The 13,896-nt window shown below is 36.7% G+C and overlaps 1 protein-coding gene across 1 annotated transcript in view; it reads left to right on the forward strand.

The window, feature by feature from the left end:
* The window catches only part of b3glcta (beta 3-glucosyltransferase a), an 81,907-nt gene that overhangs the window by 22,159 nt on the left and 45,852 nt on the right, over positions 1 to 13,896 (forward strand). Inside the window, exon 3 of the mRNA XM_085243924.1 lies at positions 9,586 to 9,625. Coding sequence (XP_085100050.1) covers positions 9,586 to 9,625 — 40 coding nt within the window. The remainder of the gene's footprint in view (positions 1 to 9,585; positions 9,626 to 13,896) is intronic.

Genomic DNA, 13,896 nt, shown 5'->3' on the forward strand with positions numbered 1-13,896 from the left:
AGCTAAATCCCTCAGAGAACAGTCTTCAAACTAAGCAAAAGTGCCCTCGTTGAACTATTTCACTGCGTGAGAAATAGAAGAAAAAATGAATAATAACACAATAGATCGGTATTATTGCCAAATAAGACGAGCCAAATCTCCGGAAAAGTTTAGGAGTTAAATACTGTGTATGTTTGGGGAAAAAAATGCACCTTAAACTCTGTAACATGAGAAAAAAAAAAAAAGACTCATCCTGATATTTCAATATCAGTTCGGGTAAGGAGGCAGGGGCAAAAACCAACACAGCGGGTCACCTATGGAAAGATTAATCAACAATGCACTTCAACTATTAGCTCAGTAAATCGGTGCTGTGTTTTTGACAAGAAAGACCCCTTTTCAGACTCGACCGGTGTCTCTAGAAAAGAAAAGGAAAAAAAGAAAAAAAATTAAACCCGGCTTGCAGGAGTTAAATATTAATCCCTTTGTAATTTAACATCCTAAATTCATTACCTTGCAAATGTGAAATTTATATTCAGTGGCATCATTCTTTCATTCTTACTTTTACTTTGGATTGTTAATAAAGCTGAGCCTCTTGTTCTTAATCGAATCCATGATGCTTGTTGCTAGGGATACAGCTATAACTTTATGCCAGTTAATTACATTTTAGAGTTACTTGATTTGATGCATATAATTACTTACTTACATTTATTTTGGTTAGCTGAATTGTAAAAATGATTAAGGGTGCATGCAGTGATATACCCTCAGTATTAGCTAACAACAGCCTGCTTTAAATCTCCCTATACACTTTGCCTGTGCCTTCTTAAGTACCAGGGCTTTCAGAACAAATCTACATCAAGTGAATCTCTCATGGTAGTCCCGGTGATTTGACTTCTTCTACTTCTATTTGATGCAGAAGCAGAAAGAAGATCTTTCTGTCATTATATTATTGCAAATGTTGTCACATTAGAAGAATCGAAATAACATCTTTTTTTTTTTTTTTTGCTCCAGTTTTATTCCCCTTTTTTTGATATTAAAATAATACTGAAAGTTAAAAAAAAACATATATACTTTTTAGCTCTGTAATTTAGCAAATGCAACAAAAAATATGCTATTAATGTAATGAAAATGTGTCAGAAGATTCATTGTAAGGCTTAGATATGTTTTTGGTTCGATATAAATATTTTTACTCAAAATGGCTCAAACATTGCTTAGATTGATAGTCTTTGGTCTATACAGTGTTATAATTACTAAACCATATGTACAGTTGAGACAATCATTGTTTGATCCCCTGCTAAATTTCTAAGTTTGCTCACTTCCAAAGAAATAAACAGTCTCTAATTTTTATGGTAGTTTCAGAGAGTCAGAATATTAATCAAAAATCCAGAAAAAATATCATCCATCAGTTCATTTATCTATCCATCTATCCATTTGAAAATACATTATATAAAAGATGAATTGACTTGAGTCATGGTTTGAATGTCATTGAAGTTCTGGCTCCCTTATGGCATACAGATTATAATCAATCAATCAATCATATTCACTCACCCATCCAAATCATTGAAATGAGGTGTTCCAATCACTTCCATGGCCACAAGTGTATAAAATCAAGCACATAGGCATGCAGACTGCAAACATTTGTGAAAAATGGGTTCCTCTCAGGAGCTGAGTGAATTCCAGTGTGGTACTGGGCAAGTGCAACACATCCAGTTGTGAAATTCCATCACTACTAAATATTTCACAGTCAACCTTTAGTGGTATTATAACAAAGTGGAAGCGAATGGGAACAACAGCACGTCAGCCGCAAAGTATTAGGCCACGTAAAATCACAGAGCAAGTTCAGCTAAAGCTAAGGCGCATGAGTACAGAGGTCGGCAACTTTAGCCAGAGTCAGACACTACAGACCTCCAAACTACATGCGGGCCTTCACATTCACGCCTAAGAACACTGTACAGAGAGCTTCGTGGAATGGGTTTCCATGGCTGAGCAGCCATGGATGGGGAAGTGACAACTCTTGGTATGATTATTTGGAAAAGGAAGAAATACAAAGAGGTGGAGCTCCATGCTAGATCTTGCTTCATGGAATGTAGATGACCATAAGAAGCTGGTGGATCACCCAGAAACTACATGGGAGGAGCTTGTTAATGATTCGGAGGCAGTTGGAACACAGTCACCAAGAACACTATTGGTGACACACTACACCATAATAGATTTAAATCTTGCAGCACTCGCAAGGTCGCCGGCTCAAGTAGGCACATGTACAAGTCTGTCTTAAATTTGCCAGTGAATTACTGAGTCCAAGCGGGCTTTTGAGAAATTACTGTGGTCAGATGAAACCAAAATAATGCTATTTGGCATCAACTCAACCTGCCATGATTGGAGCAAGAGAAATACTGAGTGTGACCCAAAGAACACCAAATCCACAGTCAGGCATGGAGGATGACTTCATCACTTAGAAGCCAATTGACAAAGCCATGTGCTGTAGACTCTTTAACAAGAACCTCTTTCCTTCAGCCAGAACATTAAAAGATGGGTTATGGATGGGTCTGCCAACATGAAAGTGACCCAAAACATACCAGGCGTAGCTAAAGAAGAAGCACCCAAAGTCATGGAGTGGTCAGACAATCTCCAGACCTCAATCCTATAGAAAAATCTGTTGATGGAGCCGAATGTTCAGGTTGCCATTTGGCAGCCAAGAAAACTAAAGGATTTAGAGAATTTCTATAAAGATGAGCGCCAAAATGCCTCCCAATATGTATGCAAAACTGGTGACAAACTACCAGGAATATCTGGCTGCTGTGCTTTCCAACAAGGGTTGGCAAATATGAAGTCGTGTTTTGCTCGGGGATTAAAATTCTTATTTCACTCAATTTATGTCTTTTTTGCAATGTGTTGATGTTTTCTCTCTCTCCATTAAAATGAAATAACCATAAAAATAGAGACTGCTCATTTGTTTGTGAGTGAGCAAATTTGCTAATTCAGCAGGCGATCAAATAATTATTTCTTCCACTGTATTGCAACAGACCAATACAAATGGTGCATGAATGGAAGCACTCATCAACCTGACAATGGTGGCATTGTGGGAGAAAGTAAAAAAAAACAGCAAAAAGTCTTGTGAAAGCAGAAGGCCTGTTTGTGAGATATGTCCTCAGACTATAATTTAGTTTATAACATTCATATTACTTAATGTTTGCAATAAATAACGAATTGCTGTGTAGGCGCTTTCATTTCAGTCTCTTTGTACTTTGACTACTTCTGCTACTTCTTCTGTGATCCAAACCCAGTGGTTCCCACTAAGTACAAACACGTCACAAGTAATTATAGTATCATTTTTCATAAAAGTTGAATAATTTCATTGAAGAGCTGGGCACTTTAGCTTTTTGCAAATGTAGCTCAAACAGGAATAAGAAGCACCTGTGTTAAGGTCTACTTTCATTTTCATGTGGTGCATATTTATAATGTATTGCAGAAGGATGGTGCATGTGGGGCTAACTCAAGATAAACCACAGCGTGTTTATCATAAGCAAAGAACATGTCAGCCAGTGCAAGTGGATCACTGGTGACTCACTGACATGTTTAATATTTTTTGGACGACGACAGAGCTCCGTGGCTCAGAGGAGAAAGCTTTATTTGGCTTTGGCTATGTAGGCAATATTTGTTGCATGAATTCATTGTTGTGTTTTGTCTTTCTTGAGCTCAAACTATTTGTTGATTAACCACATGAGCCATCATATGAAAGAAAACCCAGAATAAATAAATGTCAAGCAACATCTGAAATGTGAAAATATGCATCTTTTATGTTTTTATATTAGTGCATATAACTTCATGTATTCTAGGTTTTGTCATTCTTATTTATTAGTGCCAGACACTTAAGAATGTCACCTTGCTGTCTGTTGAAATTTGACTTTTATTTTAATAGTAATAAATATTAAGTGAATGGTTGATCAGTATCGCTTTCATGGGAGGTGTTGACCAAGACATTTGTCTTTCCTTCTTATTTGAAATGCTTCTATGGAACATCATAACATGCATGTGCTTACTAATTTTTGGCATCAGTAACAGCAATGTCTATGGCCTGATATGATACTTTTCAACTGCTGTCAACAAAATGCTGAAAGGGGCTAGGAAGAAAACCTGAAAAGAATAGCTTCCTAATGTTGAGACAGGAGACGTTTTAACTCATTAAGTCATTACACATTAGCAGTTTTGCTTGTGTGAAAAATTGGCAGAGAATAAAATTTTAATCTGTCAGTTCTCTGGACACCCTAAAATTGGGGAGGGATATGAAAGACGTTTTGATTCTTAAACCGCTCAATAGCTCTAAAAGCATCCATAAAATGAAGGTGACAATTTGGAATCATCTTAATTTATAGTTAAAGCTGCAATTTTAAAATAGACAGCCCTCCTCCTGGAACTAGTTCCTACTCGCTGTTCTAAACCATTCCAGCTACACAAAGCACAGGCATATGCATACTAAGACTTTGCATGCAGATTTTTGGTGAATGTGTTCTGCTTTGCATCACTGTATCTAGTATAAAAGTTGTCAGATTGGCCAAAGCCTAAACACAATATTTCCTTTTATACTACTTTAGTTGTAATACTCTGAACGTTTTTTTATAATTTTGTGTAAAATTACACAAAAACACAAGAACCCAGCTTTAACACAAATATAGACCAATATAATCTCCAACCTTTCACATTCTTAAGGTGCTCAGAGTCCTTCTAGACATCAGCTTCTCTGAACATCACACATTTTCCACATGTCGAAATCCAGAAAATCCTGCAACCTTGAAACATGCTTGCCATCAGTAAACAGAAATCTAATCTGACCTGACGGGTCACTCATGTCAGTGAAGCGTCTGTGTCCTCGGGGACTGAGAGCCGTAACAGGGCCGGGAACTCGTCTTTGTGTGTATGTGAAGAGCATCCAAATAAAAGACAGGGATCAAAAGGTTGTCATTGCGGTGTCCTTGATTACGTAACAATCACATTAGGTAGGCTGAGGATCGTTCTTCAGTTTACACATGTACACCTCTGAGTACCTTTACTGCGGTGCTGCCTTTGTTCTAAGGTTACACTACACGAGGCACAATCTTTCTGTCTGTCTGCATCAGTGTTGTGGTGTCTTAGATCAAAAGCGCTCAAGGGATGGTGAAACTAACCCCTTCAGATGGACAGTATAGACTCTCAGCAATTTCTTTTTAACACCAATGGGTGTCTGATTCCTGCTGCAAATGGCAGACAGCCTGCTGTCAGATGGGATTAGGAAGAGCCTTACCTGCGTGCAAAAGTATAGAAGGCTAAGAAGAGCCGGATTCTGTGAGCTGAGACTAATTAATCTCTCAGTAATAGTAAAAATGATATGAGACCTGATGTGAGTTCACTCTGGCGTGGAATATGAGATCATTTCCCAAAGAAAGATTTGTAGCCCTTGTGTCACCCAGGGATTTTATGAAGTGAAACCAAAGAGATGGCTTTAAAAGGAATTTTAGGTAAAATCCAATGACTCATTTCTTCACCATATAAATTTGTTGTTGAAGCAGATTTTATTTCCATGTTGTTTACATGCAGGTAATAGATCAAGCTTGTAAAGAGGCCACAATATGCTCTTTTGTAGGTTCATAAATTTATTCTGGAGGTTTTCTGGAATTGGTTGACATCACTTCCTATTTGAAAAAACTTTTTTTATTCTTACCGTGCATGCAGCACTTCACTTCACCGTTTGTCGGAAATGCTTTGTTTTATGTTCTTTCTCTCTAAAGCCTCCGTATTAAACCTAGTCTGCTTTGATTGGTCAGCCAGCTATCCATTATGTAATGCCTTCTTTTCTGATTTTTGCAGACCAGGGAACTGCTGCAAAAATCCAACACTGAACTATGCCTGGTTCAGGCAGCAGCCTTTGAGAGAAGACAGTAAAAACGCGGGTAACAGTGTTGAAACGTAATTTTAATCACTGATTCTTTGCTCTGCATAAATCAGGAATTTGTTTTGAAGAAAATTGCGCTTGCTCTGCTCATCCTCTGTTCTAACTAGTAAGCAGGCATCTCACTGTAATACACAAAATCTTTGTCTGTATGTTTGGTCCACACAACTCTTGTTACACAATCCAGACTTCAGCAACCACACTTGGCACACAGGTACATGTTAGGTCCCTGAAGGTTCTTATCTATATCAGATATTATGATGTCAAACCACCTACCAACAGGCTAAAATGAATAATGTTTTACATTTTATTAAAGCATTACATCATTTTAATTTCACAACAGTAACAATTCATTTGTATTGAAAAAACCTGAATTATGCATTAAATATAATGACACAATCATGTTGCCTGGCAACCACCTACCAAAATGGGCCATTTTTAATATTTATGCACCCGTAACACTTTATAAAACCATCATATCATTTTAATCTCATGACTATGACTTCTAATTTATAGCCACACATTTAAATATTGTAATATATTGCAATATATCTCATATGTTATGATGCCATCAGTAATGGATTAAAATTAAATTCATTTTCTGTGGGAGAAAATAATCCTCTTTGTTATAGACTTCTAACCTTGTACCATTCTATACATGCAGAAACAATATGTAAAATACACTCAAGAAAAGCATAATATGACGTCTTTGAAAGAAAAAGTCCAGTTAAACATCAACAACCCAGAATTTGATCAATCTGCACAAGCTTGAAAAAAAAAAACAACCTTCAAAAGAAAATGAAACTCACGCCACATTGTACTGACTGCTTTCCAACTTCTATTTCAGCAGTGAGGTGGCATTAAACCTTTGCAGTAGAAGAGAGCTAAACAAAATGAAGTAATTAAAAACAAAAAGTCAGACCTCATATTCAAAACATGATAGAAATCTGACATTTTATGCTTTTCATAGTTTCAGTTAATATACTTTATATTCCCCTTCTCTGTCCTACATAGATTTGATGTTTTGATGCCTGTATTTATTGGTAGGTTTTTTGTTTTGTTTTTGTTTTTCTCAGTGGAGCTGAAGCTTCACTGAGGTTTCATTTTCATTCTGTCAACTATTTATTTATTTTTTAAATGTGTCAATTGATAAGAGATAAAACGCAATGCGATGGCAATGCGCCTATAAGTAGTATAAGAAAAAAAACAAACAGAAAAAGATTCAGATTTTAACGTCTGGCACGTTGTTTTCTCATTCTGCTTAGTGTTTTGGGGTTTTCTATGCTAAATGAAGATTATTTGACATAACTTTGTTGTGTTTTTTACTTTTTTGAAAATCCACCATTCACTGGAGGTTAATAGATACTCTATGTAAAAATAATCGTGTTTAAAGCAATGTCTTGCTGAAGTAAGCGAATAAAAGAAAATGCATCAAGAAAGTACATCAGGTAGCTTAAGCAGGTGTTAGAGCTGAAAATAACATTGTATAAATAAGCACAAAGAGTTTACAGCGTGTGCAGGTGAGAAGATGAAATGTGAGCCGAAAATTCCGGGTTGAGTAATGGAGCTGAGTTTGAAGGCTAAACAGAGGGTAAAATGCTGTGCAGCTGTTTCACAGTGCAATAGCACATGATTCTAGGAAGCTGTACCAGCAACAATTTCTACCCCGTCACTACAAGAGATCGGTAACTGAGAAAAGGAATATGCCAAGAACGTGCTCTTGCATGTGATTGAACAGTCAAAACAGTCCCTCGCTGGATGATGATGATGTGTTGGAAATGTTCAGCTTTTGCTGTCAGATGACCCAGTGGATTTTCTTTTTTTTGCAATATTTGTGGCCAGAGGCAGCTGCGTCAGGAGCCCCGCTGTGCCAAAACAGTGGTCTACATAAAATAAATGAGGAGGCTCCTTTTTTTTCTGACTCAACACAGATTGTATTACAAGAGTTCATAACAAAATAACTGATTTAAAATGGAAAAAAGACACAACATTACAAAATGATTTAGATTGGTGTAGGGGTACAGGGTCTATTTTGAAATTTCTCATTAAAGTGTGTCACAAAGCATTAGGCCTTGTTAAGGCTTGTGTAAAAATCATTTTCATGTGCACATTATATACACACAAACATTTGTACACATACAATCAATATAATTGGCAATGTTTGACAGAGCAGGTAATTCGTCATAATGGGTGTCTTGATTTATTTTTTCCTTGTAGTCACAGTGCAGTGATTTACTGTTTCTTCTGTGCCCCAGAGTGAAGTTGTGCTGGGAGAGACAGAGTGAAAAGCATGTGGCACGCCTCTGTCACAACCACCATATATATAGCAATTTCTACACCCCTTTAATTCATACCTCCACTTTTTGAGTAGTTTCTCTTCCATAATAACCTGCTATATTTTCAAGTTGAAGAGATTTTATAAGACTAATTATCTGATAACAAGTCAGATTCTCCTGGCTTATGAGATGCTTTTTTTTCCTTAGGTGCCTTCTCTCTTCAGCTAACGAAATGATTTCAAACGAGTAATGTCTGATAAGATGAGACAGAAGCCTTGTGGGCATGACTAATGCTACTGAGTCCAATTAAGCTGATGTACCCACTGAATCAAATCACCCTGATATGATCTTGTCTGCCTGTGCATATATTGCCTCTAACTCTGATCACCTGAAAAAATAGGAAAAGACAGAGAGCATCACACATGCACAAATCACTGCTGTGTTAATGGCGTTATGGATGCCAGTTTTCTTTTTTTGTTTTTGTTTTTGTTTTTCCAGTTTATTACATCTCATGTCAAATGCTCAATTTTGAGATTTGGTCAATTAACAGAGGGGACGTGCAGGAAACGTGCACACCACAAAAATAAATGTGTACTCACAACAGTTATAGGAAGGTGTTCAGGAGGAAAGTGGGTAAATTAATGGGCTGTTCTCTAATCTAGAAATTGTTAGTTTGTAAATGTGCTGAGATAGCACATTTATATGTAGCCTGCTTCTTGCAAATGCCACCAAACTACTGTGAATCCCTGTAACCGCTGTACCACACCCACCGACAGTAAATTTATGACTTAGTTAAGCTATCTGAAGGCTGCATCAGCTTGCCAGTGAAATGATTGTTAGTCTAGAGGAAGTCATAAATCAAAAAAAGGTTTGGTTTGTCATTATCTATTAATACTCTGCAGCTCTCGGTCTAGAGTTCTGGAAACAGGCACAACTCAGACATTCATGCAATCTTCCCCAAGACTGAAAAATTTTACTCTGAAAGATAGAGGTGAAAGACAGCTCTTCAAAGTTTCCCTGGCTTGTGATTGATTTACTCATCCTTCCATGGTCTGCAGCCAGTGCTGACAGCTCTGGAGGTGGAACAGTGCAGAATGCCTTAATTGAGCCTCATGCACAGAGCTTAATGCTGCAGGCACAAAACCCACACAATTAGGATGGGCTAATGACGTGGGGTGTCGCCCATTATATTTCCAAATATCCTGTAGGGGATTCCATATTTAGTATCACTAAGTCTTAATTAGTGATTAGCGAGAGGAAATGGAGTATTTTGCAAAAGAAAAAAGATTTTCACACAATTCATATTTTGACACTTTTTACATGATATGTTAAAACAAAGAAGAGAATGTATGTGGGTCATTATTTGAAGACTGCAATTTGAATTATTAAAAAGTCTCTCTGTCTTTTCAGAGCCAGGATGATTTGCACGTCATTCACAACAATCAGCTGGGTAAGTCTTTTATTCCTAATTAGTAGTAAAAAATAGAAAGTGGAAAAAAACTTGTGTGTTTGTGGAGCGTGTATAATTTTTAATATTCTGTGTGTGTGTGTGGTTTGCTAATAAAACACTTAAAAGCAGAAGGAAACTGGAAAATAACAAATTCGTGTTTAGGAGGGAAACTGAAAACCTGAATCACATTATCCTGTACTTGCAGTGCTCAGACAAGGGAGCATATGCTTAAACAGTATGTCCTTATCTGCTGTAGATACAGCTAAGGACACAAAGAAAATTAGTCAACATATACTATGTGTACCACTTACAGTAATTTCAAATGTTTAATTAAAAAATACAAATGATTTAGTTCTAGATCTGACTGGAACTTATTTTGGACCCAAAAGGTCATTTTACTAGTTGACAATATGTCAACAAATATAGTTTCAATCTTATAGCCACAACTGAGAATTATAACTTAATTACTTTTAGCCTGATGGGGTTTTTTTCATCCATTCATTACACCCCATTGTTCCATTTGTTTTCTACCACTTATCTCTGGCTGGGTCCTGGGTGTAGAGGCTATACAGGGGGTTTCAGACATCCTACTTCCTAGGAACATTGGGGTGAGATGAGATGTATAAAATCCAGTGAAGTCTGGGTCATGCAACAGATTTACTCTGAGCTCCATCTGCATCTACAAGCTCCTCACCCTATCTCTAAGCCTTAGCACAGCTATCACAAATTTTGTCTGCTTGATCTCACTCTTTCAAAAACTACCTAGAGCTCGTGAGAGCAGGTTAGGACTGGAACATACACTCACTGGGCACTTTGTTAGGTATATCTTTTCAACTGCTCAATAGAACAAATATCTAATCAGTCAATCTCAAGGTGACCTATTTGTCTATATTTGCCATGCAGACATGGTGAAAAACTTGCTGAATATCAAACCAAGCATAAACCAGACATCGATTAAACACTTGAGCCTATTTTTACTGACCATGCTCAGTTCTGTATGAGCACAGTGTGTCCATCTTCTGATGGCTGTTTCCAGAAGGTTACGGTACCGTGTCACAAAACTCAGATCATCTCAAACTAGTTTCTTGAACATTACAGTGTACTCAAATGGCCTCCACAGTCACCAGATCCCAGTATAACAGAGCAACTTTGGGATATGGTGAAATGGAAGGCTCACATCATGGATGTGAAGCCAGGAAATCTGTAGCAACTGTTGCATGATGCTATTATGTCAATATAGTTGCTACATGTTAATTGGTGAGTGTAGATCAACTAAAAGATTAAAAGCTTATCCTTTCTGCTAACCTGTACAATACCTGCATTGCTGCTGAAGCCACAGCAAGCTTTCTCTCCAGGTCACGCTGCCATATACCATTACTTTTGAACAGTATAGTAAAACTTCTTTAGGGAAACAACCCTTCCCTAACCCAATACAGCAATCCAGCATCTCATGCTGGCGGCTTCACATTTGACTCCAAACAGCCCCAGACACTGAAGGTCATGCTCTGATGAACATTCTCTGCAATAATGTACACTATAATTATAATAACAAGATAATAAAAAGGTTGTTGCATTGGTTTACTGTGGTAAAGCACACAGTAAAGTTATTTGTGTCTCTACCATTTTTTTTGCATGGTATGATATCATAGCAATGAGAACACTGGCTTTTTTAACTACCAGATAGCAATAGTACAGCACCATGTAATGGAACAAGACTAAATAGTTATCATATTTAGTCTAAGCACAATTTTTTCCTTTACTAATAAAAATAGAGATTGTAAACAATTAATTGACCTACATTTCATTTTATAGGCAAATGGAGTATGATAAACATCCATACATTCCTAGAAGTATTCATATTTGTATGTACTTGATTATAAATACAGGTATTGCTGTCTTTGATAGTGGAGTTCTTGTATTCAATTTGATTTACAGTAGTTTGATGTTACTGTATTTGACAATTCAGATCAGACTAACTCAGTAGAACTAACCCGTAATTCCAGATGACATCCAAAGGGATGAACTATTGCTTAATATAGTTCAATTTTAAAGAGCGCTGTATGATGAAAGAATTGAATTGACATTATTGCTTGATAAAATCATGAATAATAAAACCTGAACTGAGTAATATTGGACAGTGTGAAATTTAAATGGCAAGTACTGCAAAATCAAAATAGTAAAATGGGTTTTGCTTATGCGTACCTTGAAAATTTAATCTTGAGAGTTTCGCAGACTTCATAAATAAAGTCCCATCTTTCTTCAACGACTTGACAGCAACCAGGAATTTCATAAGTAGAGCAAATAAAAAGATCTCATGCATGCTTTTCACGCTTCAGTGGACTCGCACAATCACCATCTGAGAGTGATTTTCGGGAGACTGCAGAGGAGTTTGGAGCCCGCTTTCTGGACCTCTGCCTGTTCATTCAACTGGGTCACCACAGACGCAAAAGCACACAAAAGCAACTTCGTAATGCTCTCATTTGGCACCTCGGCACAGAAAGGAAATACAAACAGACAGCGATCTGAAAAATGGAGCTACACTATCTGGCACTGCCATAGTAATTCCCTTTGTCACACCAGAAAAGCTACGCTCGCCTGCAGAGAATGTTGTTTGTGGGCAGGAATGTAAAAGATGAATCACGGAGAGCCAGACTCCCTTTTGTTTTAACAATACAGCAAACTTCAGGAGGTCTGACTGGATTGTTTATTTTAAAAGCCCCAGTAACATTTGATGGGTATTAGAAGTCATTCATTTAGCAATCTTTCTTCAGAGGGAGTACAGGGTGCAGACTTTAAATAAAGTAAATGCATTATGTGCAGTATGTACATGCTACAGATATTCATAGATGGAACAAAAACTAAAAAAACAGTGTGAGCCCACCGGCCATATTGTGCAATAAGTAGTGCTTTAAAAATGCAGCATGCTACATCTTAACAACAGATAACTAAATTGTTGAGAGTGTGACCTACCTAAATGCACTGGGTATAGAACTGTTCAAATACAGATAGATGCTTAGATGTGCATGTTCCCCATCAGTTTCCAGGGCTGCAAGTCTCTCCCACTGCGCTATCACCGAATGGAATCTGATTTTTTTTTTTTCATTTTACTCGGTTAAATGTGTTCTGCACATTAATTTCCAAGGTTTTGTTTGGTCTTTCATTGAAGCTCCAAAGTACCATCATAAATCTATCCCGGCAGGAGGACGTGTCTTCAACTTGTTGATAAAAGTGAGCAAATTTCGAAATGAGACTATTGTATTACATTACAATAGGTTTGTGTCTCTCATCTTATTTTTTCTCTCTTGATCAGTTTGTATTGAAGTAAAAAAAAAAAAAATTTATTGTTCAGCATGACAAAAACAATTAAACAATCCAAAGCTTGTAAGGCCTTTATCTGTCTAGCTTAATCAGTTCAGTCATTTCATTTCACTATCACACTGCTAGTCCAAAGAGGAAAAGATCAAATGGATAAAACGTGTGTTTTATATGCATACTGGCACAGCAGAGAAGTCCGAGTTATGAATAGCAATACATGTAAGAAAAACAGAAAACTATCTCCTATTAAAACAACTTCAAAAGAAGTTCACGTGCATTGTTTGTGCCATTTAGAAATACTGTATCAGGAGGTAAAACATCTAAACAAGAATAACTTTTCTGCCAATTCCAATTATTTTTATTAGGTAGATCCAACGCAGTGTTTATAACTTACATACATGGCTAAATGAGGCAGTTTTTGACTAAAATCTATCCAGGTCACCACTTAAACCATAGTAATCCATTACTTACTTTACTATTAGGCTAATTTTAAAAGCATCAGTGGAGATGTGTGAGGTTAATTACTGACTTCATAAGAAGTCATAAAACTTTTCATTTGAACTTTTGTCTTTTTTCCCCTTCTATTAGGGACACATTAATTAGCAGCATATTATAAGAATAGAATGGAAACCTTAATACAGACATCATTAATTACATTAATATAGTCTAATGGTACCTTTGCTGTTTATTTGGGTCATCACCAGTATCTGTGTGTGGTCTTTTTTTCTAGTATATTTCTTTCATTTTCAAAATGTTTATTAAAATGTTAAATCGATGTACTAGAAAGTTGATATAATAAATAAATAACCTTAAATTGTTTTTCAGGGAATGTACCAGCATTGGGCAGATCCAAGGTGTATTGCCCAAAGCTGTGTTTTAAATCTGGATCTAAATGTATACTGTTATATAGTTGAGGTTATATACTAACTCTATTCTACATCTCCTTTTTCAGAACA

This window comes from Mchenga conophoros, linkage group LG14 (assembly GCF_057382185.1).
Source record: "Mchenga conophoros isolate Kocher_MC1m ecotype Shallow Benthic linkage group LG14, M_conophoros_male_GT1.1, whole genome shotgun sequence".
NCBI classification, from domain to species: domain Eukaryota; kingdom Metazoa; phylum Chordata; class Actinopteri; order Cichliformes; family Cichlidae; genus Mchenga; species Mchenga conophoros.